The 23,879-nt window shown below is 51.1% G+C and overlaps 2 protein-coding genes across 3 annotated transcripts in view; both read right to left on the reverse strand.

The window, feature by feature from the left end:
• Nucleotides 1-374: 374 nt before the first annotated feature.
• REG4 (regenerating family member 4) lies at nt 375-2,096 on the reverse strand. 2 transcript variants are annotated; one of them, XM_042785194.1, is made up of 6 exons: nt 2,058-2,096; nt 1,228-1,315; nt 1,011-1,108; nt 792-929; nt 605-710; nt 375-457 (listed from the first exon to the last, which is right to left on the reverse strand). In XM_042785194.1, exons 2-6 carry the CDS (start codon nt 1,289-1,291, stop codon nt 384-386), a joined length of 480 nt encoding a protein of 159 aa, XP_042641128.1. In that variant the 5' UTR covers nt 1,292-1,315; nt 2,058-2,096; the 3' UTR covers nt 375-383. The 2 variants fall into 2 exon arrangements, with proteins under 2 accessions (XP_042641128.1, XP_042641131.1); XM_042785197.1 differs by having other exon boundaries at nt 1,228-1,368; nt 2,058-2,082.
• A 2,739-nt stretch (nt 2,097-4,835) lies between these two features.
• The window catches only part of NOTCH2 (notch receptor 2), an 87,804-nt gene continuing 68,760 nt past the window's right edge, over nt 4,836-23,879 (reverse strand). Inside the window, exons 22-33 of the mRNA XM_032998544.2 lie at nt 23,006-23,251; nt 20,893-21,005; nt 19,817-20,346; nt 18,699-19,046; nt 18,312-18,454; nt 17,250-17,460; nt 16,531-16,627; nt 15,878-16,046; nt 10,534-10,835; nt 10,027-10,174; nt 9,429-9,526; nt 4,836-8,584 (exon numbers count right to left, since the gene is read on the reverse strand). Coding sequence (XP_032854435.2) covers nt 7,241-8,584; nt 9,429-9,526; nt 10,027-10,174; nt 10,534-10,835; nt 15,878-16,046; nt 16,531-16,627; nt 17,250-17,460; nt 18,312-18,454; nt 18,699-19,046; nt 19,817-20,346; nt 20,893-21,005; nt 23,006-23,251 — 3,749 coding nt within the window. The 3' untranslated portion in view covers nt 4,836-7,240. The remainder of the gene's footprint in view (nt 8,585-9,428; nt 9,527-10,026; nt 10,175-10,533; nt 10,836-15,877; nt 16,047-16,530; nt 16,628-17,249; nt 17,461-18,311; nt 18,455-18,698; nt 19,047-19,816; nt 20,347-20,892; nt 21,006-23,005; nt 23,252-23,879) is intronic.

The raw sequence follows: 23,879 nt of genomic DNA on the forward strand, positions 1-23,879 counted from the left end.
ATTTGTGCCCCAGGTCTCCTCCATGCCTGCACCCTGGGGACACTCCTGTCCCCCCTACCTGCACCCCAGGACACTTGTCCCCTTTGGCACCAGAGGGCTGGGGAGGAGCAAACACAAGTGCCCGGCCAGGAGAGCCACTGGCCCCGTGGCTCCCGGGGACTCGCCCCCACACAGCTCTGCCAGCACCAGAGCCCCCAGAAACTGGGAAGCTCTGGGAGCTGCAGCAGCGCCTGCCTTTCCCTCACCCCGACCAGCCGGGGCTTTGCACCAGCACCAAGCTCGCACAGCACTTGCATGCTTCTTTTTTTATAGATGTATTTTCAGGAGTTAGGGGGAGAAGAGCATCACCAGCACGGGGTGCCCCACAGGCCCAGAGGTTGTTCTCAGAGCAAGGGGGTGAACTTGCAGATGTAGTGATGCTTCTGGGAGCAGTCGGCACTGGACCACAGGTTGAAGCCTGATGGAGAGATGGGCCAGGGGTTGGGGGGGGGGCCACGGCGAGGACAGCTCTGCCCGCCACAGCCCCCTGAGTGGAGACGGACCCAGAGGAGGAGGAGGGGGGGGATGTTGGCACTGAAGGTGGACGCGGGGTCCGGGCACTCACCGCTGAAGTGGGTCAGCATGCCGCAGGTCCCCCTGTGGGTACTGTCCCCAGCCAACCCACTGGTGACGCTGTACTTGTCCCCACTCACCCACTGCCAGGCCCGGCTCTGTGCAGGGAGAGGGGGGGTCAGAGGCATGGCCCCGATGCCCGCCCCCCCCCCCCCACCCTTTGCCACCCGCCGCCTCACCTCGCGCCCGTAGCGGAGGCCGAGCCAGACGGGCTGCACTCGCTGGTAGTAGGAGATGACCCTCCGCAGCGTGGCCGCCTCCCGGGGCTCCTCCACCCAGGCCAGGTGGGCGCCGGCGTGGTTGGCCTGGCACTGACTCTGCGGGGAGAACCGTCAGTGCCGGGGCACCCCCGGGAGATGGGGGGATCCCCAGCCGCCTCCGTACCCCGGCGGGCTTACCTCGGCCTCGTCCCAGCTCCGGAGCTGATGGAAGTACCTGAAGCAGCTGAGCTTGTAGTAGGACCAGCCCTTGGGGCAGTAGCTTATGTACCGGGCGCCTGCGGAGGGACAGCGGTGGGGAGGGATGGGGGACGGCCGGTGTCGCCAGCCGGAGAGCAGCCTGGCTCCGTCCTAGCCCTGCTGCGAAAGCGGCTGCCCCCCGAGTCGTGGGACTCACCGGCCGGCTGCAGGAGCCCCACGCAGCCCAGCAGCAGGAGGGCGAGTCTGGCCGCTGTCACCATCCTCCTTGCTCCTGGTAGTGTCGCCTGTAACAGCTCGGGGGGGTCACACCAAGCCCCTCGGGGACCGAGATTGCTGCCTGTGCCCGGAGGGTGCAAACCCAGCCTGCTGTGGACTGATTCTGGCCCCCTTCACCCGGGTGGAGGAGGTGGCACCCTGGGGGGTTGTGCCTCCCTCTCCCCTCCCTGCCACCGCTCATCGCCCCGTGCCTGCACCCCATCCCCCAGGCACAACTCGGGGGTCCCCAGCCCACACTGGCAGAGGGGTGTCCCGACCCCATCACTCCCAGCCTCAGCAGGAGGGTGAGCCAAGCTGCTCCGTGGGGATGTGAGGAGAGCGCTGCCACGGGCACGGGTGGGGGGACATCGGGCAGCAGCAGCAGCAGCAGCAATGGCACGGGCAGGGCCGGGGCCGGTTGGGCTGCAGGGGTGACGTGCACGGCATCGTTTTCACCCCCCAAGCTCGTAGCGCTGCCAGACGCAGGCTGGGGAGGCAAATCGGCCACATCAGCGCAGCTCCCCTTTATCTGAGCTAATCCCCGGGCACCGGCATGCCGATTTGCAGGCTCAGCTCGTCTTCCTCTCAAAGAAGCAGCAACAAAAGTCAACGCGGGGATGAAAATTGCATCGTTGCAGCCCGCCCCATCCAGCAAGGGCAGCGCTCAGCTCCCCTGGGAGCTGCCGGGGCTGGGACCAGCTCCTGCTCGCTCACAAGCCACCTCGGAGCATACTGAGGTCCGAGCTGCCCCGTGAGGGTCCCCTTCCTCACCTGCTGTCTGGAGATCAGGAGGAATAACGGCTTCTCGTGGGTCACCGGGAGAGGAGAGGAGCTGCCCTTTATAGCCCGGTGCTCAGCAGCATCAGTGTTTGCCCAGCTCAGGTGATTCCCACCATTAAAATCGTTCTGATGACTCCCCTCCATCCCCCCTACTTTGCTGGAAAGCTGCCCAGATCTCCGCTCTGTTTGCATTCGACATTGCTCCAGAAAAGACAGGAAGAACCTCTCCTAGTTGGTCAACAAACCCCCTGCAATTAGCGTTAATTAATAACACAAACACAGAGATAACCTTGCGGCAGAGCCCAGCCTGGCACTGGGCAGGGATGCCCGCTGGCCCAGCGCTGGCTGGCCTGGGGGGCTGGCGGGGGTGAGCCCCGGGGGATGCTGCCCCGATCCTGGAGCATCCCTGCGGCGGGGCCGCGGGTACCACCCGTCGGCGTTGCCCGTGTCCCCAACCAAGGGATGGCACCCGGCCGGGCCCCGGGCCCTGCCCCGGCTCTGCCATGCGTCACCCATGCACCGCCCTTGTTTGAACTGCCTGGGGATGTTTGACAGCAGGCTGCAGGACGCGGGGACGTGGGAACAGCCTGCGGCCAGGGGCTGGCGGGCACCATCAGATAGTGGGGGGGGGGGGGGGTGGGGTGGGTGCCCGGCCCCCCGCGCTCGACAGTGACGCAGGGCTTCGTCAGTCCGCGTCCCTCCAGGAGGAAAGGGGCAGGTCCTGCAGCAGCAGCCCCCCGCTGCCCCCCCTGCCCTGCGTGGGGCACCTGCAGCCCTGGCAGTGGGGAGGCTGCTGCTGGCAGGGAGCCCTGGAGCGGGGCTGTGCCCGGCGCCCCGGCAGCCGGAGCCCTTCGGCACGGTCAGGTCCTCGCTGCTCAGCCCGGGGTGTCCCCTTGCCCCCGTGGGAGGTGGCTGAAGCTCATCGACCCTACTGCTTCAACCGTGCTGGCTTCTAACACACCAGAGCAGCTTTGAAAGCTCTTCCTGCTGCCTGTCCCGTGGCCTCCTGCAAAGCTGCCAGCTCCTGCCCAGCGCCCTGCTGCTGCCAGTGCCCGGCTCTGCTTCCCCCAGCCCTCTCCAGGACCCCCGGAGGAGACCACTGGGAGCTACCCAGGAGGCAGCTACCCGCAGAGGATCCAGCCCCAGATCTGAGCCCCGCTTCCCCCAACACAGAGGGCTTGCAGCTGGCTGTCAGGCTCAGGCCACGTCCCGCGGCTCCTTTGTGGGAGCATTTACCAAAACACGAAGCCAGCGAGCGCTGCTACACCCACAGGGAGCAGCTCCACGCCAGCATGCAGAGGCACGTCTGGCTTTCGCCCTAGGGAGGGAGGAGGATCAGACCCATCTCCTTCGCCCACACAGCTGGGGTACGGCTGCTGCTGCTTCCCGAGACCTCTCAAGGCTCAGTCAGCTTGCCAGGCACCCTCTGGGATCCAAGAGGTAAAGCCTTTTTGTGTCCAAACACCGCTGCTGCCTGCTATCGTTTTTCGTGAAAGAAACGACCTTACAGAGGAGATCAGCCACTCCAACTAATGGGGAAACCCTTTAAACACAGCATCTCCCACAAAAGACTGGACTCCACCCTTATTTTATGAAAACTCAGGAAAACGTTCCCTAAAGGAGCCTGAAGCTAATCCATTACTCCTTGGTTAGATAAGGGATGCCGCAGCTCCCTGCCTGGCTGGTTCAGTTAGGCTTATTTGGATGCAACACGAGTTTTCACAAGTCTCTCATCATCCCGGGACAGGGAATAGGCATGCACCGTCCCAGAGGAGACACAGTTTCAAGTCTCAGCATGACACAGCTGTGCCAGAAACACAGCAGAGCTTGCTAAACTTTGGCACAGGCCTGCAACCTGTGGGAGAACGTGGATGAAAGGCTCCTGGAGGTTTGTACTTGCCAAGCTGGCTCTACTGGAAGATAGAAGAGCTGCACTGTTTGAACATTAAGCCCTTAAAATGCCCCCAGCAGCTTTATCCCTGCTAGGCTCAGCTCCAGGCTCCATCCAAATCCCAGAGAGAGAGCTGGAAACCAGCCAGGTGAGCACTAGTGGAGCTCAGAGCTTCAGTGGCACCTCCCTGCTCAAAATACAGGAAGGCAGCCATTGTCAATTTGTTCTCGAATTGTTGAAGTCAAAACTTTTCATCTCTGAAAACAGCACGGAGGAGCGGCGGTTCCCTGTGTCAGGGGCTGGAACATCGCGCATCTTCATGCACCAGCTGCCAAGCCAAAGCCGGGGAGGGAGGCAGCCTCAGCCCCAGGGATGAGGGTGCTCCTCCCAGGTGGAAAAACAGCGAGCAGGACCTGAAAGGGCAAGCGAGTCCATGGCTCCAGTAGCCCCTGCCTGACCCACGCTTGCTCACAACCTTTCTAAAAGCCATACAAGAACCTCAGACCTTCCCTGGCTCCCAGACTCCCAGGCAAGTGACAGTTCTTATTCAAAGCATCTCAGAAAGGGCCCATCCCAGTCCCTCCTCGTCCTTCCCAGTACGCCCAGCTGCTGGGCTGCTGGTTCCTGCCCCCTTCTCCGCTAACCAAGAGACCCAGAATCCTCCTGCTACACCCCAGCTAGGCTGCTTTCGGTCCCCGAGCCACAGCACAGAGCACTCTCGATCCCCAAGAGCTCTCTCCTGACATGGGCAGCGCAGATCCTACTGAGCCCTCCCTGGCCAGGGCTCTGAGCAGCTCCGGAACACCAGCGATTCGTTTATAATCCCAAGCTGTGCCGTGACAGCCGGGGAGACAGACGAAAACAGCAGCACACAGACGCTGGGCACATACTCTTTATTCTGGGGATAAAAATTGCTTATACATTTTGCAGCAACTATTTTCATAAAAGACTTTTATAAAAAATGTAAAAATAAGCAAATATTTTCCATTATTAATACAGGAAAATGCTGCTGTGTGAATGGTTACTCTACAATTTATGAGATAAAATACCACCTTAAGGAGATATTATCTTTACAAGTAGTTAAAAAAACAAAAAGAAAGGCAGAGGGCCATCGTATTAACACGCCAGGCACGAAACTGGCTTCATTCCACAGAAATCACTCATCTTGTAAAAGGTAGCCACATATATAAAAAGGCACTTGGTTATTTGGGGCTAACGAGGAAAAGCCCTTTGTTTCTTTAGCGTTGATGTAGCAACACTTCATTATTTGCAGTGAAACATGTACCTGGACAGACCTCCAGGAGCTTGCAGGCTCCTGCCTGGAGACCTGAGTCGGTTGCAGCTAAACTTCACAGGACACACTGCAGCGAGCGTGCCGGGGAACGTTGTGTGCGTCGTAAAAAGCAGTAACTTCAGAATTAAAAACTTCAGCCCAAAACGACGGCCCCGGGAACCAGCTCCTCCTGAGGCCCTGCCTTCATGTACCATTGAGTCAAATCGAAAGAAAAAGCTTTTACTCTTGATTAGAATGGAAAGAAACATCGGAGGAAATACTGTACACGGTAGGATGCTGGATGGCCGCTGCTCGGAGGGGAGCGGCCTTCTCTGTCCTTTGGCGGCAGCCGACAGCCCCGATCTCTTTGGAACGTGTGTCTGCAGGGTTCCCCCAAGAGGTAGGAGCAAACCATCCCTGGAAATGTTCACTGTGGCTGCTGACTGGTTCAGAGCCCTTCAGGGAAGCATTACTCTTGCGGACAAAGCAGAAAGAGCGCCTGTTTGTCTAAGGTCAGCGACCGCTGGCTTCCGTAACTCCAAAAATATGGGGGGGGGGGACCTGCAGGGCAAATGGCACTACCGTCCCACAGAGCACGTGGGGCACCTCAGATGGAAAATCTCAATACAGGCTGAAGCCGAGAGAGGAGGACAGCCCCAAACCTGTTAACCAAACTGCGTCAGACAGCGGTTTCTGAGCTATTTGGTCTGCTGCTTCAGCCCAGCTCCAGGCTTCAGGCACGCTGCTGCTGCTGCTGCTGCTGGAAGCCTGCTTGGGAGTCAGTGCTGCAGCCTCCCGGGTGGAGGGGGAAGACAAGGCAGCCCTGTCCCAGGTGCCTGGAGCAAAAGGGAGACTTTTCAAAGGGCTGGACACTGTTCCTGACGCAGAAGGACACACACTGCAAACATATAACGACATCCTTGACATTTCTTGATAATACCATAAAGAGGCAGCATATGGTATCTGGAGGACAGGACACACAGCCACCCTTGGATGGAGGGGAGGGGAGTACTGTGCAAGAACGCTGGGAGCTTGTGTTACCGAGTTTTGAAACACTCATGCTCATCCCAAGAGCTTCCCAAAAGGCCTGCATTGGTTGCAGGGCATCTCTTCTGGCACGGGAGCCCGTGAAGGTGGTCACGGACACACCTGGCAGGACAGGGGCACGGGGAGGGTAGTGTGTCAAAATGGTCAGGCGTGTCTCAGGAAGACATACAACATGGGAGAGATGTACCTACAGGCCACCACGGGGGGAAGACCAGGTCAGACCAGCGTTTTTAGGGGAAAACAAAAACAAAAAACCAAAAACCTAAGAGAAGACTATATGTATATATAATCTCATAATACCTGGGGGGCAGGCAGTGAGAACGCTAAGGGGTGTTAGTGGGTCTGTATAAGACAAAGACTCTTGAAGAGGAAAGGGTGAAGTTCCGTGACAGAAGGTGTCACTTGACCTGCAGGTGTTTTGGGAAGTCCGGCTGGCTTGCTGAGCAAGAGCAGCCGAGGGAAGGAGGGGTCTAGGAATGTGGGTGCAGCTCTGAGCTGTGTCAAGACAAGGCAACTTGAACTCGAGGAGAACTAGTAGAAGGTGCTTCAGAGAGAGGTTATGTGGGTAACAGAAGGAGTAACAAAATAAGGATACAAAGCTGGTTTTGGCTAAATTTCTGGAGAACCAACCACGAGAGGCATTAAGCTGAAGAGCTGTCTCCCCAGAGAAACGGTGGAGCATATTTAAGAGCAGACTGGTGAATCCAGTGCAGACAGCAATCACACCCAAGGTGCACGGGAGTTGGTTAGCAGTGACCCAGCTGGTCTTCTCCATCACCAGCTTCTACAGTTCTCTGTTTAGCATAAAAGCATACAAGCCTACAGTGACCACAGTCCCTCCAAGGAAAGAACAGCCTGGGCTCATTAAGACTCTTGGATACTAAAATGGTTCTTCATTTCCATCCTGGAAGACCTTCATGAGTTCTGGAGTCCGCTTTAATTGGGCTTCACCTTGGCCAGTCTTCAGGCATACACCTGCATGTTGTTCCGCTGCTGCTCTGTCATGTGAGCGGCCGCCGGCCCGCGCTGGCTGTTACCGGGACTGGTCGCCACATCAGACCAGTCAGAGGCAGAGTGTGGGGAGGAGCTCGACCACTGGTCTGGAGATTCGGGTGACGGAGTCAGGTATGGGTGCTCCCCTTGTAAGTGCCGGTTGTGGCTAGGAGTCCGTTCTGTGGCCGAGGAGTAGCAGCTGTGCTGTGACGGAGGCGTGGGGTACTTCCCCATCGAGCTCTGGAACTGGTGGTAGGCCGGGAGGACCGTCTGAGCCACCTGCCCGTCCTGCTGAGGGATGGCAGCCACGGAGAACGAGGCGCTGGGCAGTTGAGCTAAATCCGGTATCTGGTACATGGAGCTTAGAGGACCAGCCATGTTCTGAGCGCAGTTTGACTGGGCCTGCTGTGGCAGTGCTTGCTGGTTTATGCCACCCTTGGGAACCAGCTGGAAAGTCATGATAGGGGGCAGAGACTCCCTGGACACTCCCATGTGCTTGGCATCTGCTTGAACCAAACCGCTCTGCTGCGAAACGCTGGGGTGTGAATGCATGACCGGCGGCACCATGCCGAACATCTCGTTGTACTGGGACTCGTTCACCTCCATACGGTTCATCCACTCGGTGGAGACGTTGGCCGGCCGGAGCCTGGCAAGCCCACTGTTGGGAGGGGTGGTTCTGTGCTGCGAAAGCAGCTGGCTGACGGACGGCAGCACCGTGCTGGACCCGCGTCCTAAGGGCTGCATCTCGTGGAGGTTGGAGAAGGACATGGCGTGCGCGGCCTGCACCGACGGAGCAGTCAGCAGCGAGCTGGGCGACGAGTGTAGCACCCCCGGCGACGGCATCACAGGAGACGATGTTGGCTCGGAGGCAAAAGCATGGGGCGACTCGAGGGAATCAACTGGTGACAGGGTCACTGAACTCTCCGAAAACTGCCCTTTGCTCTCACTGAGGGACTTCTTCCTTCTCCTCTTTGCATCTTTGGTGAGGTTCGTGGGCATGATGCCTTTGGCATTCGGTTTTCGTGACTTCTTGCTTAATGAAGCATGCTTCAGGTTGAGGAAGGACCTATTCGGGCCACAAATGACTGGGGAGAGGGCAGAGTTCAGCATGGCACCAGGGTGCCCAGCGGGGCTGTGCGCCACGTTGTACTCGTTGAGAAGCTGCACGATGTCGTGGTGCATCCGGTCCTGGGCCACATCTCGGGGCAGACGGTCCATGTGGTCTGTGATGTCTCGATTGGCAAAATGGTCCAGCAAGATCTTTGCTGCTTCGAAACTGCCTTCCCGAGCAGCAAGGAAGAGCGGTGTCTCTTCCTGAAAACACAGAGAATAAGTATTTTAGCGGCTTCACTGTGGGGGGACTGACTTACAGTTAACAATCCCTTAGTGGTGCAGCAACACCTGGAAGCACTGCTTAATGCAGTGTGGCATTAGGTGTCTCCAAGAACAACCCACCCTGAGAGGTGCCCATTGGAAAAGGCAGATTACAGGAGATGATTTCAGACATGGCAGTGGAGCACACAGGCTAAACTATCCCACCAGGAAGTGGAAAGGTACGTAGGACTAAAACAGCCCAGTAAAGAACTGCAGCTTGTCGGTAGCTCTAAAGTCCACTGAGCAATACATACTAATCCAAAGAAGAAGCCCTAGGCAGAGGAAAGAAATCAAGGCCTAAGATACAGAAAGAACTAACAGTGACGTTACAGGAGGTCTGCACAGTGCAGACTGTCTCTCAAACAGAGGGGCTTCTTCCCCATATCCAGCCTGCATTGAGATCCCTGGAAATGTGACAGGACGTGACTGCTGCTGTGCTGCCAGATCGGGCTCTCGGCTAACCAGAATCCAGCTGCTTGACACCAGCAGCACTTCACCCTGGTGCTCTCACACACCACTGACTGTGTATTGCATTCCTTTTCTGCAAGAAAAGCAGGACAGCACTGATGCCCAGGACTCGGCCAAACAAGGAAGAGAACTGCTCTCCCAACATCAGAAATCCTACAAGACATCTGGCACCTGGGGACAGTTCCAGTCACAGTCTGGGTTTGGAAGACTTGCACTGAGCACCCGGTTTAGAAAATCTGAATTTAGCTCACTACCAACAGCAAAGAGATGCCTTGACTTAGGAAGCACAGCCATGCTGAGCACACCCAAACCATACCTTGTTATCCTGCATGTCTCTGTTGGCTCCATTTTTCAGCAGCACTAGCGTTGCTTCCACATTGTTGACAGCAGCAGCCCAGTGAAGAGCAGATTTACCTGCAGGGAAACCCAACAACTTCAGTAACAAACCAAGGAGCTATTTTCTAAAGCACCAAGATGGACAGAGTGCACTGAGGGAAGAAATCAAATGCAGTGCAGCTCACAGCACGTGAACACGTCTTGAAGTCACGTTTACACTGTGGAAATCACCATGCTGTGAGATATGTCTACATTACAAAGATGCAATGGGTCTTTCAGCCCTTGCTCTGGGATTTTTTATTTTTTAAATAACCTATCCACAGAGTCATGCATGCAGTCCAGGAAATCCCAGCATATTCAATCCCATATTTCTTCTGCTTCTCTTCCAGGACTGTCTAAACCACCGCGCAGCTGCCTGAAGTCTATTACTGCTGGGAGGATTTCCGCAGGGGAGCCACGTATCTGATTTAGCTACAGTATATACGAGCAGCCCACACACTGGGACAACAGAAGCCCACCTCTCCTTGCTCGCACCATGACAAATATTTGCCCCACCCAGTACGTCATGTTTGCATTACCATGGTCATCTACGGCGTTCACATCTGCCTGGCAATTAATTAGCTCAGCCACCATTCCTTCCACAGCCAGACGTGCAGCCAGAATTAACGGGGTCGTGCCATCATTCATCCGAGCATCCAAGTCCGTCACTCTGTTACGAATCAGGATCTGGACGATGGAGGAAGACAGATTTTTTTCAATACCGCTGTGGACCAAAGCTGAGCATTTGGCAGAAACTCAAGAGAAACTTTATAATGAAAAAGCAGCCTGAGCACTAGAATGCAAGGACCCAGATAACAGGTGACGGAGGCAAACAGACCAAACAAATACATGCCAGATGATTCATGCATGCTGAGTTCTTCCAGCTATGAATACCTGAGGAAACGGGATGTAAAATACAGTTTCGCCTGGCCATCACGCTGTGGAAAGCATGAGAGCAAGGCTGTGAGGGATCAGAAGGCAGCTTGGGCTGGCTTATATAATTAGAGAGCACGGCTACTCTAAAAGGGGTTCTTCGGTTGCCGTACCTGGAAGACACCCTGGGCGTCGGCAGCTACAGCGGCATGCAGGGGAGTCCGCCCCATGTTGTCCCGTGCATTAGCATCCGCACCAGCATCCAGCAAACGTTTTGCAGCATCTGCTCGGGAGTAACGGGCTGCTAAGTGCAGTGCCATCTCCCCAGTGCGGTCTGTTTGGGCCTGCAGGTTGGCACCTTGATAGATCAAATCGGTTATTATATTCGCTGAGGAATCTTCTGCATCCTCATCGTCCTCACTGATATCGGAGCTGCCCACGCGCAGAGATGCCAGCATAAGCGGAGTACATCCATCTGCAACGGAAGAGGTATCACAGTAACCTGATGGTGACAGCAAAGGAATGGAAACCCTCTCACAACCCTCTCCCCTTGAGCACTTACAGAGAATCCCTCCAGTCACCATAATCCAGACCTGTTCTCTTATCTTAAAGCCCAAGAGTCAGCAAGTTGTTTTCCTTCCAAGCAGGACTTCAATACCTACTGCAACCCCAAAAGAACTTAGATACCTCTCAGATAAGTAAGATCATTATAAGACAAAAAGAAGTTTGCTGCTAAAGTGGCAAAATTCCTCAAAATCTAAAGGCTAACTAAATTCCTAGAGAGGAGCAGGGGCTATAAAAATCAAAGACTTCAGATGACTAAGAATAACTGTTCACGTGGATGTTCTAATCACATACCTGTGGAAAACAAACAATTGACAGAGAAAAATTTTTGAACAACTAGCCACCGTTTATTGCTGGCATTTTGCAGATATTAACCAGAAGTGAAATGCAGACAAGAGCCTTCATATCTATAACACACCAAAGCCTTAATGAAAAGGACCCTGAAGTTGTGACAGTCAAGCACTCAAAGCTGAAAAATGCCCCAGGATGACTGCCTGAATCAACCTCATCTTGCTTTTAGTAACGTCCATGTCCAGAGCCCTAAACTGACCAAGCACACTCCGTACTTTCACAGAAGCACAGCACGGAGGAAGGGAGTGTGGAACAGGTTCTAACGGAGTATCATTCACTGGTGTGCCAGCAGCACCCTACACACGCACAACCCCCTGTTCCCCCTGCACCCCTCCATCGCAGCACGGACTGCTGGAAGTCTCACACTGTTTGAGTGCTTTGGAAGATACTGGGCTCCTGTCTTTCCACAAGTCTCCAGTGATAGGTTCACACTGATGGGACATCCACAAAGGCTACGTTCACATTCATCCAACCAGGATCCTTGAATTGTCGCTGGAAGGAGAAAGGCTCCTCCAAACCTCTAATTTAACTTAACTCTCTTGGAGGAACCTCTCTCTCTGCTGATCAGAGAGGGCAGTCCAGGAAGACTAGCTCATGCTGCTGATTTTTCTCCCGTGTTAATACCCACCTTGATGCAGTGTAATTAAGATTTAAAACATCCCCACATATTTTCAGTGACCCATCAAATGCCAAGTGTTTCAGTATCATCAGACTCTGAACATTACAAGATACTTGCTACCTGAAGCCACAGACTTCAACTGTAGACACTGATGCTTGCTTAATGATTTTACTGCTTTACTCCACACATCATAGGCACCCAGAAAGTAAGAGGGACTAAGATGTCAGCAGGAGTGAACCACTTGTGCTAAGTGCCCCACTGGAGCCCTGCCAAGGTAAACACAAATTTTGTTTCTCCTGTGTGGCTCGCTAGCAGAAATTCAAGACAATCTTTCAGCAATTGCCTGATTTCTCCCATGGACAAGCAGGGGACCTTCCTGGACCTGACAGCCAACAGCTTCCCTGCCTGCACAGCTCTCAATCTACAGTGCACTGTGTGTGAGCCCTGCAGAAAGCCACGCGGCAGAGTCAGGATTCTGCGCAAACGAACACGGTGATGATCTCCTATTGAAAGTAATATATACAGCCCTAAAGCCCTGCTCCCATTTCCCAGCTTCCGATCACCTAGCTTCCCTGACTCTCTGTTTTAGGGCAGTTCCAAAGCTTTCCAGAAATGCAGTTCTACCGCAGGGAAGTGTTGAGCGTGGCAGAGATGAGGTGCTGAGCGCGGCCAGGCTGGCGGCGGCAGCAGCAGCAGCCGCAGCAGCAGCAGCAGCAGCAGCAGCAGCAGCAGCAGCTGCAGCAGCAGCAGCAGCAGCAGCAGCAGCTGCAGCAGCAGGAGCAGCAGCAGCAGCAGCAGCAGAAGCAGGAGCAGCAGCAGCAGCAGCAGCCGCAGCAGCAGCAGCAGCAGCCGCAGCAGCCGCAGCAGCAGCCGCAGCAGCAGCTGCAGCAGCAGCTGCAGCAGCAGCAGCAGCAGCAGCAGCTGCAGCAGCAGCAGCAGCAGCAGCAGCAGGAGCAGCAGCAGCAGCAGCCGCAGCAGCAGCAGCAGCCGCAGCAGCAGGAGCAGCAGCAGCAGCAGCAGCAGCAGCAGCAGCCGCAGCCGGCACGCTCCTCCTGGTGGCTCAGTCACAGGGGGACAGGCTTTTGCCGAGCGATTTTCTCAGGATTTGCTGGATGGCAGCAAAGTGCTGACGTATGGGCCTGGGTTCAGTTCCAAGATCCAGTCCTGTCTATAGACCCTACTGCCCGTTGTCCAAGGCTATACACCTCCTTTTGTGCTTCTCCCTCCCACTGCTGGCTCTGCTTCCTTGTCCCAAATGAATACTTCTCAGTATTCAAGTCAGGCTGTGGTTTCCTCCGTACTGCCCTGACACAAAGAGCAGGGCGACGGAGCACAGAAAGGAGCTTTCCTTTTCTCCAGCACCACAGCCCTGGGAAAACCACTCGCTGGAAAGGCCTTGCTTGCTCAGTCACTGCAGTTGTCCTGAACGGATCATGCCCAGCCGCTCCGTAAGGACACAGCTATAATATGCATCAAATCCTTGGAAAAATTAGCTGTGACCCTCCAGAAACCCTCTCAGGTATGTGCAGCTCTTTCCAGAGCTGTGTAAGTTGGCCACACACAGGTAGTTTTGTGAGGCTTAGCAAAAAGCACATCCAGCTAGACAGTCACAGTTAAGTGCTTGATGGACTGCTAGAAAAAAAGCTGTGGACACAATGTCTTTTTTCCTCCTTCCAGCTTGTTTTCTGAATTAGCTGGAAAAGAACTCAAAAGGATCCAGCTGGAGGCAGACACACAGCATGGAAAATTCCAGTCTGAACCACTGAAGTTTTAGTAACTGTAAAAGAGGGGCATATAATAGGGACAGTTCATCAGTTTTAATTATAGGTGGTGTTACCAGTTATGCCTATAATTGCATTACCCTGGTTACACACTGACAATAACTCCCTTGAAAAGAATGTCCTCACCACTCTGGGGACACAAGAAAGAACAGCATGGGGAGACAAAGGTGTCAGCAGCATTTTATAAAAACTCTTCTGTTTGCAGTCTTTCAAGAAGACAGCCCCTGAGTAAATGTAAGACTTGGAGCGAGATGGTAAAGCCAGAAGTTCACCAGATAGGTACAACTGAAGGACTCAAATAGGTACAACAGACTGAAAAGCTGGGAGGTAAAAAGCCCACTGGCAAAGTTTCTAGGCAATACTTCTTTAGGAGACTGGGCCTCTTGGATCCCCCTGAATTTGAGAGACCAGAGAAGCTGCTGGATTAAGAGAAGGAACAACACCTTGGTACACCAAAGCATTTCGACTTGCCTCTCCTCTCTCTAGAAAACATTTCTACTCTTCCACCTGCCACCTGGGGCTGTGGCCAGGATCTAACTCAGCCAGCTTCAGGTGGCTCCAGCCCAGACACCTGCACCCAAGTCAGTCAGCCTCAACACCCTTTGTAATTAGGGGCAGTGAAGCATTACTGCAGTGAGTCATCTAGTCTTCAGGAGACTTCTGCTTGAGACAGGGATGAACTGTCTCTCATAAGTGCCTGCTGCTTCACTCTGCCTGCAAAAGGAAGAGGAAGGTGGCCAGGGCAGATGGATAGCTACATTAACTGTGAGGAATCCTACCCCTCCTTCCTGACCCATTACTCCAACACTTCTCGGACTTTTTAAACGATTTCTTCCCCTGACAGTAACTCAGCTGCTTGCTTCTGATGCTGCAAAGGGGGATAGCTTATAGCAGCTTGCTGCAAGCTTCACAGTTGCATCTGAATGGCAGGAAAGCAACTCACAGGTCAGTGTTATTCCATTGCTATTGTTGGACAAAGCTTTGAGTGAACGTGGAAATAAGGAGTCTGAAGTCTTAAGAACATTATTGCCTGCACTTGGAAAGCTTTTACCCCGCCATACAACTAGAAACTTCAATAGGGGAAATAAAGAAAAGCTTAAATTTGGCTGAAACTGATGGTTTATGTTCTCACACTCGTCAGACAGAAATCCCTCCTTCCCTGTGCTTTGCATTTAGGAGAGCAAACGGGTCAATGAGCAGAAAAGACAATAGAAGGGAACAGAGAGAATGGCTGCAGTCATCATTAAATTGCATGGAAATATTCCCACAAAATCCAATAAAAAGCAATTGCACCACTATCACCAGAATCACCCCTTCATAGATGAACAAGAGCCATACTTGCAGCTCTTCCAACCATGATAGTTCTTGGTCAACTCTCTCCTCTCAGAACACAGGAATCGGTTATTACCAGATGACCCACCCAGTCCCTTACCAGGTTACACAGCCTTAGTGCTACACAAAAAAAAAGCAGCAGAGAATTCTTACTGCTTTTAGTCCTCTGAGACCAAAAGAGAGCCAGCCTGTGTGTATGTGTGTTAAAGAAGTTTCCTTCAAAGTTCACAGTTGTGTTAAGGTGATCAACTCATTGAATTTGTAAGTTGAGGATATAAATTAGTGAATAAAGAAAAAAAAAATCATTAAAAAGCTTGCTGCGTTGCTGCTCTGATCCAGCACAGATGTGTCACACACTGCTGATCAGAGTATATTGTCCGCCAGAAGTCATCTTATTCAGGAAAAGGTCATCCTTGCTTCCACCCCAGATAACACACACCTCCTGTATAAATCCTGCTAAGTTGGTCCTTAGGGAAGTCTGCCACAAATCTCTGCAGTGATCCAGCTAGAGGAGCTGGGGGTTATTTCCAGCACAACTGTGCATTCTAAATTTCTGCCGCAACGGCATTCTGACAATATCTTTTAGGCACGCATTGTTATAAAGGAGATCCTATAGCTGTAGTTCCTACAGGTGCTTGCAAAGTGAACTCTTTCTCCTGGTTACATGATATTCCATGTGCTACAGACCATGATCCACACTCTCCAGCTTTCTTTTCTGTAGTGCACATGAGCTTTCCTCAAGTACCATAGAAGTTATGATGGTGTTCCTGCATACTCTATATCATTTTTAAACGTTAGCAGTCCCAGCCATTGGAGACAGGGGAGGATGGCGACTGGCTGGCAGAACACATGGACATTCAGAGCACTGACCTGGCCCTCTGACATTGACATCCAGAACATCCACTTCTTGATCTGCTTGAGGTGGTGTAAGGGCTAGTGACGTGCTCCCGCAGACGTCTGCTGCCTCCAAGTGCTGCTGGGTCCACTGGCGCTGATCTATCTGCTCATCACCTTCCGGGAGCAAGGCTTGATCCTCAGCCTGAGCACGGGAAATAAGCAGTTGCTTCAGAATGGTCATCAACTGGCCAAAGACACTGAACGTTCTTGGGGTTTTCTTAGTTTTGTTGGGGTTTTTTGGTTGTGGGGTACTTTTGGTTTTGTTTTGTTTTGAGCTAATGACAGTCTCCATTTACCTCTGCTTGGTATTTCACAGTCCCATCATATCTTATCAGGCCTGAACTTCAAGACATTACACTGCTGTTAACCTTCTCTGCCCTTTTGATGCAGCAGGGCCTGGGTAGGGAGGGGACACTGGAACAGAAGTCAAGCTGTTTCTCTACTGGCCTGTGGTGGCAGTGTTAACTTAAGGATTTGCTCCTCAGATATCATTAGTTATACATTACAAACCCCTAAGCAAAGGGAGATTTTGAGCAAGGGGCATCCTCTGGAAATTCATGCAGCTGTTTTTCTCACTAGCAGTTTCAGTGGTAAGCATGCAATATTCAAGTATTGGAGCTCCTTACCTTTGCTCTCTTTGGCTGAGGCCCACCATCACCTGCCCAGTGTTCAGTTGGTCCAGAATCTGCCAGGTTACCCTCTGGTATCTGGACTGACAGATTTCTAAGAAACAAGAAGAACACATTGCAGGCTGAGCAGGTGCTACTACTGCTCCTTACACTAGCCTGCAGAGACCAAGGCTGGGATGCTTGCAAGTTTGGTAGCTTGCAAACAGACATACCAATAAATGAGAAATCTCAGGCAGCCAACAGTGGCATTAAATGCATTTACAACTGCAAACTTGGTTAATTCAGTGGAAAGCCAAAACTCCATAAGTGGGATACTTCTTTTGAAACTTTCCATTATATCTGAGTCATGTCTTTAATGCATTGAGCTACATGTATTAAAAGTTCGTTGTCACTTATCAACCTAAAAATGTCTCACCTGTTCCAGAAGGAAATTATGCAAACAGTACCCAACCGCTGAACTAAACAGAGTGTCAGAAAGCCAGGCATAACGAGGAGATCAGATCCCTTACCGGCATTTTATAGATTACAGTTAATTAAAGTTCTTCTGTCCGGGACAGATGTATTACAATTTAGAGAAATTGCCGAAGAAGTTCTAGCTTAAAAGGCAGCTTTCTCTATGGAGTTAAGTGCCTTTAATGAAAGATTTATACACCATGTTCTCAAAATCCTCTAATGCACTAATAAACTCACTGTCAGTGGCCTAAATGCAAACTTACTTGAGTCCAACAGCATCTTCCCCAACCGGCTCTCTGCGCTTATGATTACTAGGATCCCTGCGCAGAATGAAGCCCTCTGGGAGCCACAGCGAACCATGTTTGCGCTTACGCTTTGCCATCATCACACCCAAGAGAAGGATTAAGAGGATTATCAAAGCTGCCACAGCAAGTAGGTAGAGCAACTGGGTCTTTGGTGGTAACAAGGGTTCACCTAAAATTCCAGTTAAAATACAATGAGATTAACAAAGTGGAGACGATCTTAAATCTACATACTTTCTTTTCTCACTCAGAGTCTTTCCCACAGAGAGTATATTGTCTCTATACTGTGATGCATGCAGAGTAAAGGCTTGAGGAAGTTTAAGCTCTGCTGCAACTGTTGTAAGAATACACTCTGTCTTTCTAGCTTCCCTTGATCTTGTTTCTCAAAATATTTTTTAGAGTATATGACTGCTGAACTGAAGGTCTTGCTCTTTCCTCGAGTCCTGATGGCTGAAGACAGCCACCCTCAATCAGTGTAGAGAGAGCTGATCTACATAAAGATACAAGCACCACCCAAGTAGGAATAGTGATATTGCCAATCTAGTAAGAGGTTGCAGCTGAGCCTCTGACTGAGGGAGAGGGGAGCAGTAATCAAAGGGATTACACAATGCCAGAGGTGAAAATGTCTGGTAGACTGAGAAATGCCCCCTCCTCCCCCTTCTCTCTAGTGGCAACTTTTTAATTGAATTCTTGGCTTAGAGCACATGAATGGGTTTTAGTACAGACAAGATCACTGCAGTGTGTGGTGCACTGCTGCAGCACATGAGAGATTACTGTTTCTACAGGTATTAAATGACAAGGCTCTGAACTTAAATGTCCTGCCTTACTAACCAGATGTCCCCCAGAGAATAAGTATATTGAACATACATACTTCTACAACTGGGGATGAACAAGTTTGTACCCAGAAACCGTACTGAACAGTGAGACATATTAAGATGATCAATAATCCGAGCATGAATTTTGCAAGCTCAAATTTGCTGACTGCCTTCCTCCACAAGCAATTTTCCCTCTGCAATTACTTACTCTGGACAGACACGAAAGGATAGGGCAACATGCCCTTGATGGCCTGAGCAGCTAAGAGAGCTGCAGCAGCTTCTGTGTTCTGAAAGCATTGCTCCGAGTCCTCTGCGCACTGACGGTTGTCAATCTCCAGGAACACCCTGGTGCTGCAGAGACACAGTAAGAGGGCACAGAAGTCAGCGACAGAAACTTCTGCCAAAGCAATAGGTTAAACCGCAGCCTTTCAATTTAATCTTTCCACCCCAGCACTGAATTTGGCAGCTGCAATAGCTTTACAGTTCCTCATAAAAAAACAGACTACAGCCCTAGAAAGTCCAGAATGCCCCAGACACCTACAAGCAAGAGCTACCAGCACAACAAGGCCAGAGGAACACAAAGGCATCCACTCACCCAATGACCTCTTGCTCTAGTTCTCTGTGCTTGCGAATGATCACAAGCGATCGACGACTCCGTGCTGCCGATTTCTCCCCATAGTACGGGAATACCATGGGGTTTCCCTGGGAGTCCAGCTTGATTCTCAGATTGGTGTGCAGGAGAGTTCCCAAAGTGCGTAAGAAGCTGCGAACATCACCCAGCAGCTCGTCAGGGGGCATCAAGACCACAATGATTAGCGTCCCTTCTGCCAGCTTCTCAGCTTTGTCACCAGCACAGTCCAGACCGTCCCAGCCACACTCCTCACTATTACAGCCCTGGTCACAGCGGCCATCTGCGTAGTGATCTGCACAATACTTGTCATACCTAGAATAGTGAAAGGGTTACAGGCAGTATATAGGACATACACATTCTGTACAGTATACCTGCAGACTAGGGGCCAGCGTCTTACAGTCTTCATAATCACTGTAGGTAAAAAACACACTCATAGTCAGGATATAAGGAGAAGCTTTCAATATGGGAGGGTGGAAGGAGGAAACACAGAACAGCCCAAGAACATGTGGTTCAGTTCCGGTACCAGTGGAAGAGAACTGCTTGTTCTGTTTACTAAGGTAAAGCTATAACACCTCCTGCCTCACCAAGGGAGAATCAGCACAGCAGAGCTGTAGCATTTATCATAAATGAATGAAGAGAGAGAAGTACCACGACAAACAAACTGGAAAACACATTCAGAGGTAGCAAATACAGCTGGGATAAAAATACTGGCACTGCTGGTATGGGGTGAAATTCAGGATAGGAGACAGTACTATCAAGATCTAGTACAAGGTGAAACGCCTCCTATTTACGTTTCCACAGAAAGCAGGGCACATCCATCAAGCAGGTTAACACATTACCATTGCTCAGGCTCTCAGCTTAGTTCATAGCATACAAATTCCAGAACTTCTTTCCAAAAACAGACGAAAAATACAGAAATCAGCAAAAACTCCTTGATGCCAAACTTTCAGCAAGAGCAAGGACCAGCAGCAGAAACAACAGAAGAGATGGGAGCAGCAGGCATGAAGCGTACCAACTACTGAAAGAGCTAGCAGGAGATGTATTAGCGACACAGAGAAACCGTTCCCAGGACCAAGCCTTACTTGCATGTTTTGCTGTTTTGCTGACATTCAAAGTTGTCAAACAGGCACTCGGGTGTGTTGCAGAACTCGTCACACTGTCCATTGAAAAGCATCCAGCAGCGCAACGAAGAGGAGCAGTTGGCCCAAGGATCTTCCATTCTCAGGGAGCAGTCGCCTCCATCCCACTGGCAGGCATGAGTGTTACAGTCCTCATCACAATAGCCATCTTTTGCTTTTTCTGCACACTGGGAATCCAAACATCCTCGGGGCTCTGGGCTGAAAGTTACGGGCTGTTCACACTGGCTGCCTTGGGTGTAAACAGGGCACTGACAATAATAGTAAGGAGGCTGAGAATGAGGGTGGCAGCTTCCACCATTCTGGCAGGGGGCACTGGCACAACCCGTGTTTGTCTGGCATTCCTCTCCCACAGACAGCTTGGGGCAGTAGCACCGTGGACCGGAAGACGTCTGGATGCACTGCTCCCCCTTCTTGCATTTCACTTGTCCACAAGTACTGTGGCTGCTGAACTCACATTTTGCTCCAGAATAACCCTACGGGAGGAAAAAAAAAAAAAAAAGTCAAAACAACCAGGCTCACAAACTTGCTCCTCAGCGCTCCGAGGGCTGGAGGCAAGGTGTCATGTGCAAACCCTTTCTCCCCCATAATTCCTCTAGCCTCAGTGAAGGAGCCATGATTTTGTGGACTTATGTCAGGGGAAAAACTAGGAACTTACAAGGCTCTGTTACATCTTGAAATGGGCTTAGAAAAGCCATGAACAAGGAGAGTCTTGCAGTAAGGACGTAGAACACAGGATAGCAAAAAAAAAAAAATGTTGAAATTTAATGCTAGGTTTAAGACAGAAAAGCTCACTACCCTGTCTCAACAGCAGAATTGTTTGGGGTAACAGCAGGCAGCATCACTCTCCTAGAGCACCTGGAAGCTCAAGGATGTGGGTACAGAATGTCCAAGGACACAGCTTTACAAGTAGTACAGGAAGGGTAATCTCCCCCTACAGTGGACCAGTGAAACTAATGACACTGTAGCCAGAGAGCTCTAGAGCTGAGGCAGGCAATCCAGTTTCAGGATGCGGTGCTTACCGGAGGGCACTGGCAGATGAACCCATCTGGCATATTGCTGGCAACAGCACAGGAACCTCCGTTCTGACAAGGCTTCCGGGGACACACATCTATTACACTCTCACAGTGACGACCTGAGATGTAGACACATGGGGAGAGGAGAGCAGAGAAATGCGTGTGTGCGTGCATGTGGAAAAGCCGTCACAAAGCAAAACACTCCAGTGAATAGCCAAGGAGTCAAACACTCCAGTGAGACCTTCCCCTCAGAGCAGGCAGGGCAGACTTCAGATAACACAGGCTCTCTAAGAAGCTGCCTAAGTAGCAGCAGAGGAAGGCACAGCCCTAGAATCCACAAGGGGTATTTGGGGAGAGCTCACCTTGTCTTCTTCCTCAAGAATATGTGCAACCCGGCACGATGACAGAATCTGCTGCTGTCACCCCCAAGTCATCCAGGCACAGAGGCTGAAGGTGCTGTACCACATAAATTTGGGGGTTCCTAAGACTTCTTGACTTTTTGGGAGATGCTCAATGAGTCCAAGGGCAAATCACACTCTAACCACGAATGAACAACCCTCAGGACCAGATGCAACACGAGCAAATGGGACAAGCAAATGGACTCTCCTCAGACTGATCAGCTAGACGGAGAGGTCTTACTGCACTGGCTAGTATCTGCAGCAGCTCCCAGGGCCAAACTCTGACAGCAGACTTTAAAAAGATGAGGATGACCTAAGCATGACTTGGACCCCCTAGGAAAACGTTAATAGAAGTCTCCACACATGTGCAGCCAAGACTGACTGCTCGCAGACAGAAGCAGACAGGGCAGGATGGCCCACGGAGTCCTGGCATCCTATCAGTCACAAACCACAGCAAAGCCACCCCATTCCCTCCCAGGCAGAAAGGTTAATGTGGAATGCGCAGAATACGAACAGCTAGAGGAAGAAGCATGCTCCCCCTCTGTGCCTAGCATTTCCAGACAGATTTCATGTCTGAGACACAGCAGCTCTCTCTGCTCCTCCTAGGGTGCAGCAGGTCTGCACTCCCCATGCTGCAAGTTCCAGCAACCCTTCCATGAGAGCCAGAAGCAACATGAGACATAATAAAAGCAATCTTAACAGAGAAGCTTAAATATAAACCTATCTGATGACTTGCACTGGTGTCCCACTAGCTAGCCTGGCTCTACTTCCTTCATATGTCGCTATTCTAGGAGCTTCTTTTGTCAGCCTAGGTAAAGCATTAAAAAAACACCACATGGATTCTTCAGATGTGTGTCTCTGTGATTTCTTTGCACCTGACAATCAGAAATTTAGTGGAAAATCACAGCATCTTTAATTTTTAAGAAAAAAATAAACAAAAACCTACTAGTAAAGCATGCAGAGAAGGTCACTGGTAAGCAGGGAAAGTGAAATGTTTTCATGGAGGAAAACTAAATACATAAGAAGTAAAACTGACATGGAAACTGGAAAGCTGAAAGTTAAGACACATCTGGAGACCATTAGCTGAAACTTATGCCCAGTGGGAGGCAGAAAGCAGAATAGCAGCAATACTAACAAAGAAGAGATCTAGAGAGAGTGAGACATAAGTTTGCGCAGTGTGAAATTCTTGCAAAGCTGTGCTTCAAAGTTGGGTTGTAGAAGAATCACATCACTAAGCTAGGAATGTACAGTCTGCCTATGCATAGTATTCCATCCTGACCACATCACCAATGTAAGGAAGAAAGGGAGCGAGGAGCAGAAAAGGAGGCCAAAAGCTAATTATGGATACCATGACACTGATTTATAGAGAAAATTCATATGCTGCTTTCTTTGCAAAAGGAAAAGCCATGGAGAAGCTGACATGTGAACAGTTACACTACCAATATTAGAAATGTGAGATTATGATGGAGAGAAAAATACCATGAAAAAAAAATTCTGGCAGCCAAGTGTCTCAGGAGATTCCTTTGTCTGAGACAGCTCTGGAAGCCAAATTTCTTAGAAGGTTTAAAAGAAAGGTTTGTTTAAAAACTGAGACGTGGTGTAGGGAAACAATCAGATACTGTAAAGGGAAGTGACTAGATAACATGACTGCCAGAAAGGGAAAGAATGACCATTTTTCAAGATACTGCTCTGAAATTGGAAGCATGTTTACGACTACTCACCAGTAAAAGCACTACGACAGATGCATGTATAATCATTTATCAGCTGAACACAGTCCAGACTTCCACGAGGGTTACAAGGATTAGAGAGGCATTCGTTGATATCTCCCTCGCATCGCTCGCCTGCAAAGCCTGGGAGACAAATACAGCTGTAGCCCCCGATCTGGTCAATGCACTGCCCTTCATTAAAGCAGAGGGGTACTCCTGAGTCTGAAACGCAGTCATCGACGTTCTCCTCACAGAAACGGCCTGTCAAGACAGTAAAAAGTAACAATTTGAGGATATGGTGTCATGGCCCCATTTCCTACACTGCTCATCAAGTTTTAAGACCACATCACATGCAGTCCCAGATATAAACAGGTAAAGATCCCAGCTTAATTCAATCCATACCCCGTGCAGACAGACAGACTCAGATCAGACCTAGGAAGCATGTGTTTTAGATCCAGGCTGCTCTCAATAGTAGGTCATACTGGTATTTAGAAGCTTTCATGCTTGACTTAATTTGAAGGCATAATTAAAAACACAAAAATAAAACAAAACCAGAAAAGATGCGCCCAGTTTAGCCCTGTGCCTGAACATCGCCGGAGAGCCCTGTGCTGCCCTCGCAAGGCTGTGAGCTTCCCACCGTTCACTGAACTTGGCAGTAACCCCGAAACTCGGTGAAGAGCATTTGTAGCATCATCATTAAAACAAGCAACAACAAACCAACAGAAAAGCAACTGTGATAAAAAACAGATTCCTGGCCAGCATGCCATTCCTGCAGTTTGACTTCTGGGGACCTACAGTAAACTCTCAACACTGGCTAGGGATGGCAGTTTCTCCCTCTCCCTATGGAGTTCTGTTCCAAGAGACAATGTCTGGTACTGGTTCTGCCTCC

This window comes from Tyto alba, unplaced genomic scaffold (assembly GCF_018691265.1).
Source record: "Tyto alba isolate M040663 unplaced genomic scaffold, T.alba_DEE_v4.0 Super-Scaffold_1000006, whole genome shotgun sequence".
In the NCBI taxonomy this organism is placed as follows: Eukaryota; Metazoa; Chordata; class Aves; order Strigiformes; family Tytonidae; genus Tyto; species Tyto alba.

Bases quoted from the DNA above. Each gene is read 5' to 3' on its own strand.
- REG4 (XM_042785194.1), bottom strand. From the start codon at position 1,291: ATGGTGACAGCGGCCAGACTCGCCCTCCTGCTGCTGGGCTGCGTGGGG. The intron at 1,109-1,227 runs GTGAGTCCCACG...GTCCCTCCGCAG, and splicing joins GGGGCTCCTGCAGCCGGCCG to GCGCCCGGTACATAAGCTAC. The intron at 711-791 runs GTGAGGCGGCGG...CTCCCTGCACAG, and splicing joins GCCTCCGCTACGGGCGCGAG to AGCCGGGCCTGGCAGTGGGT.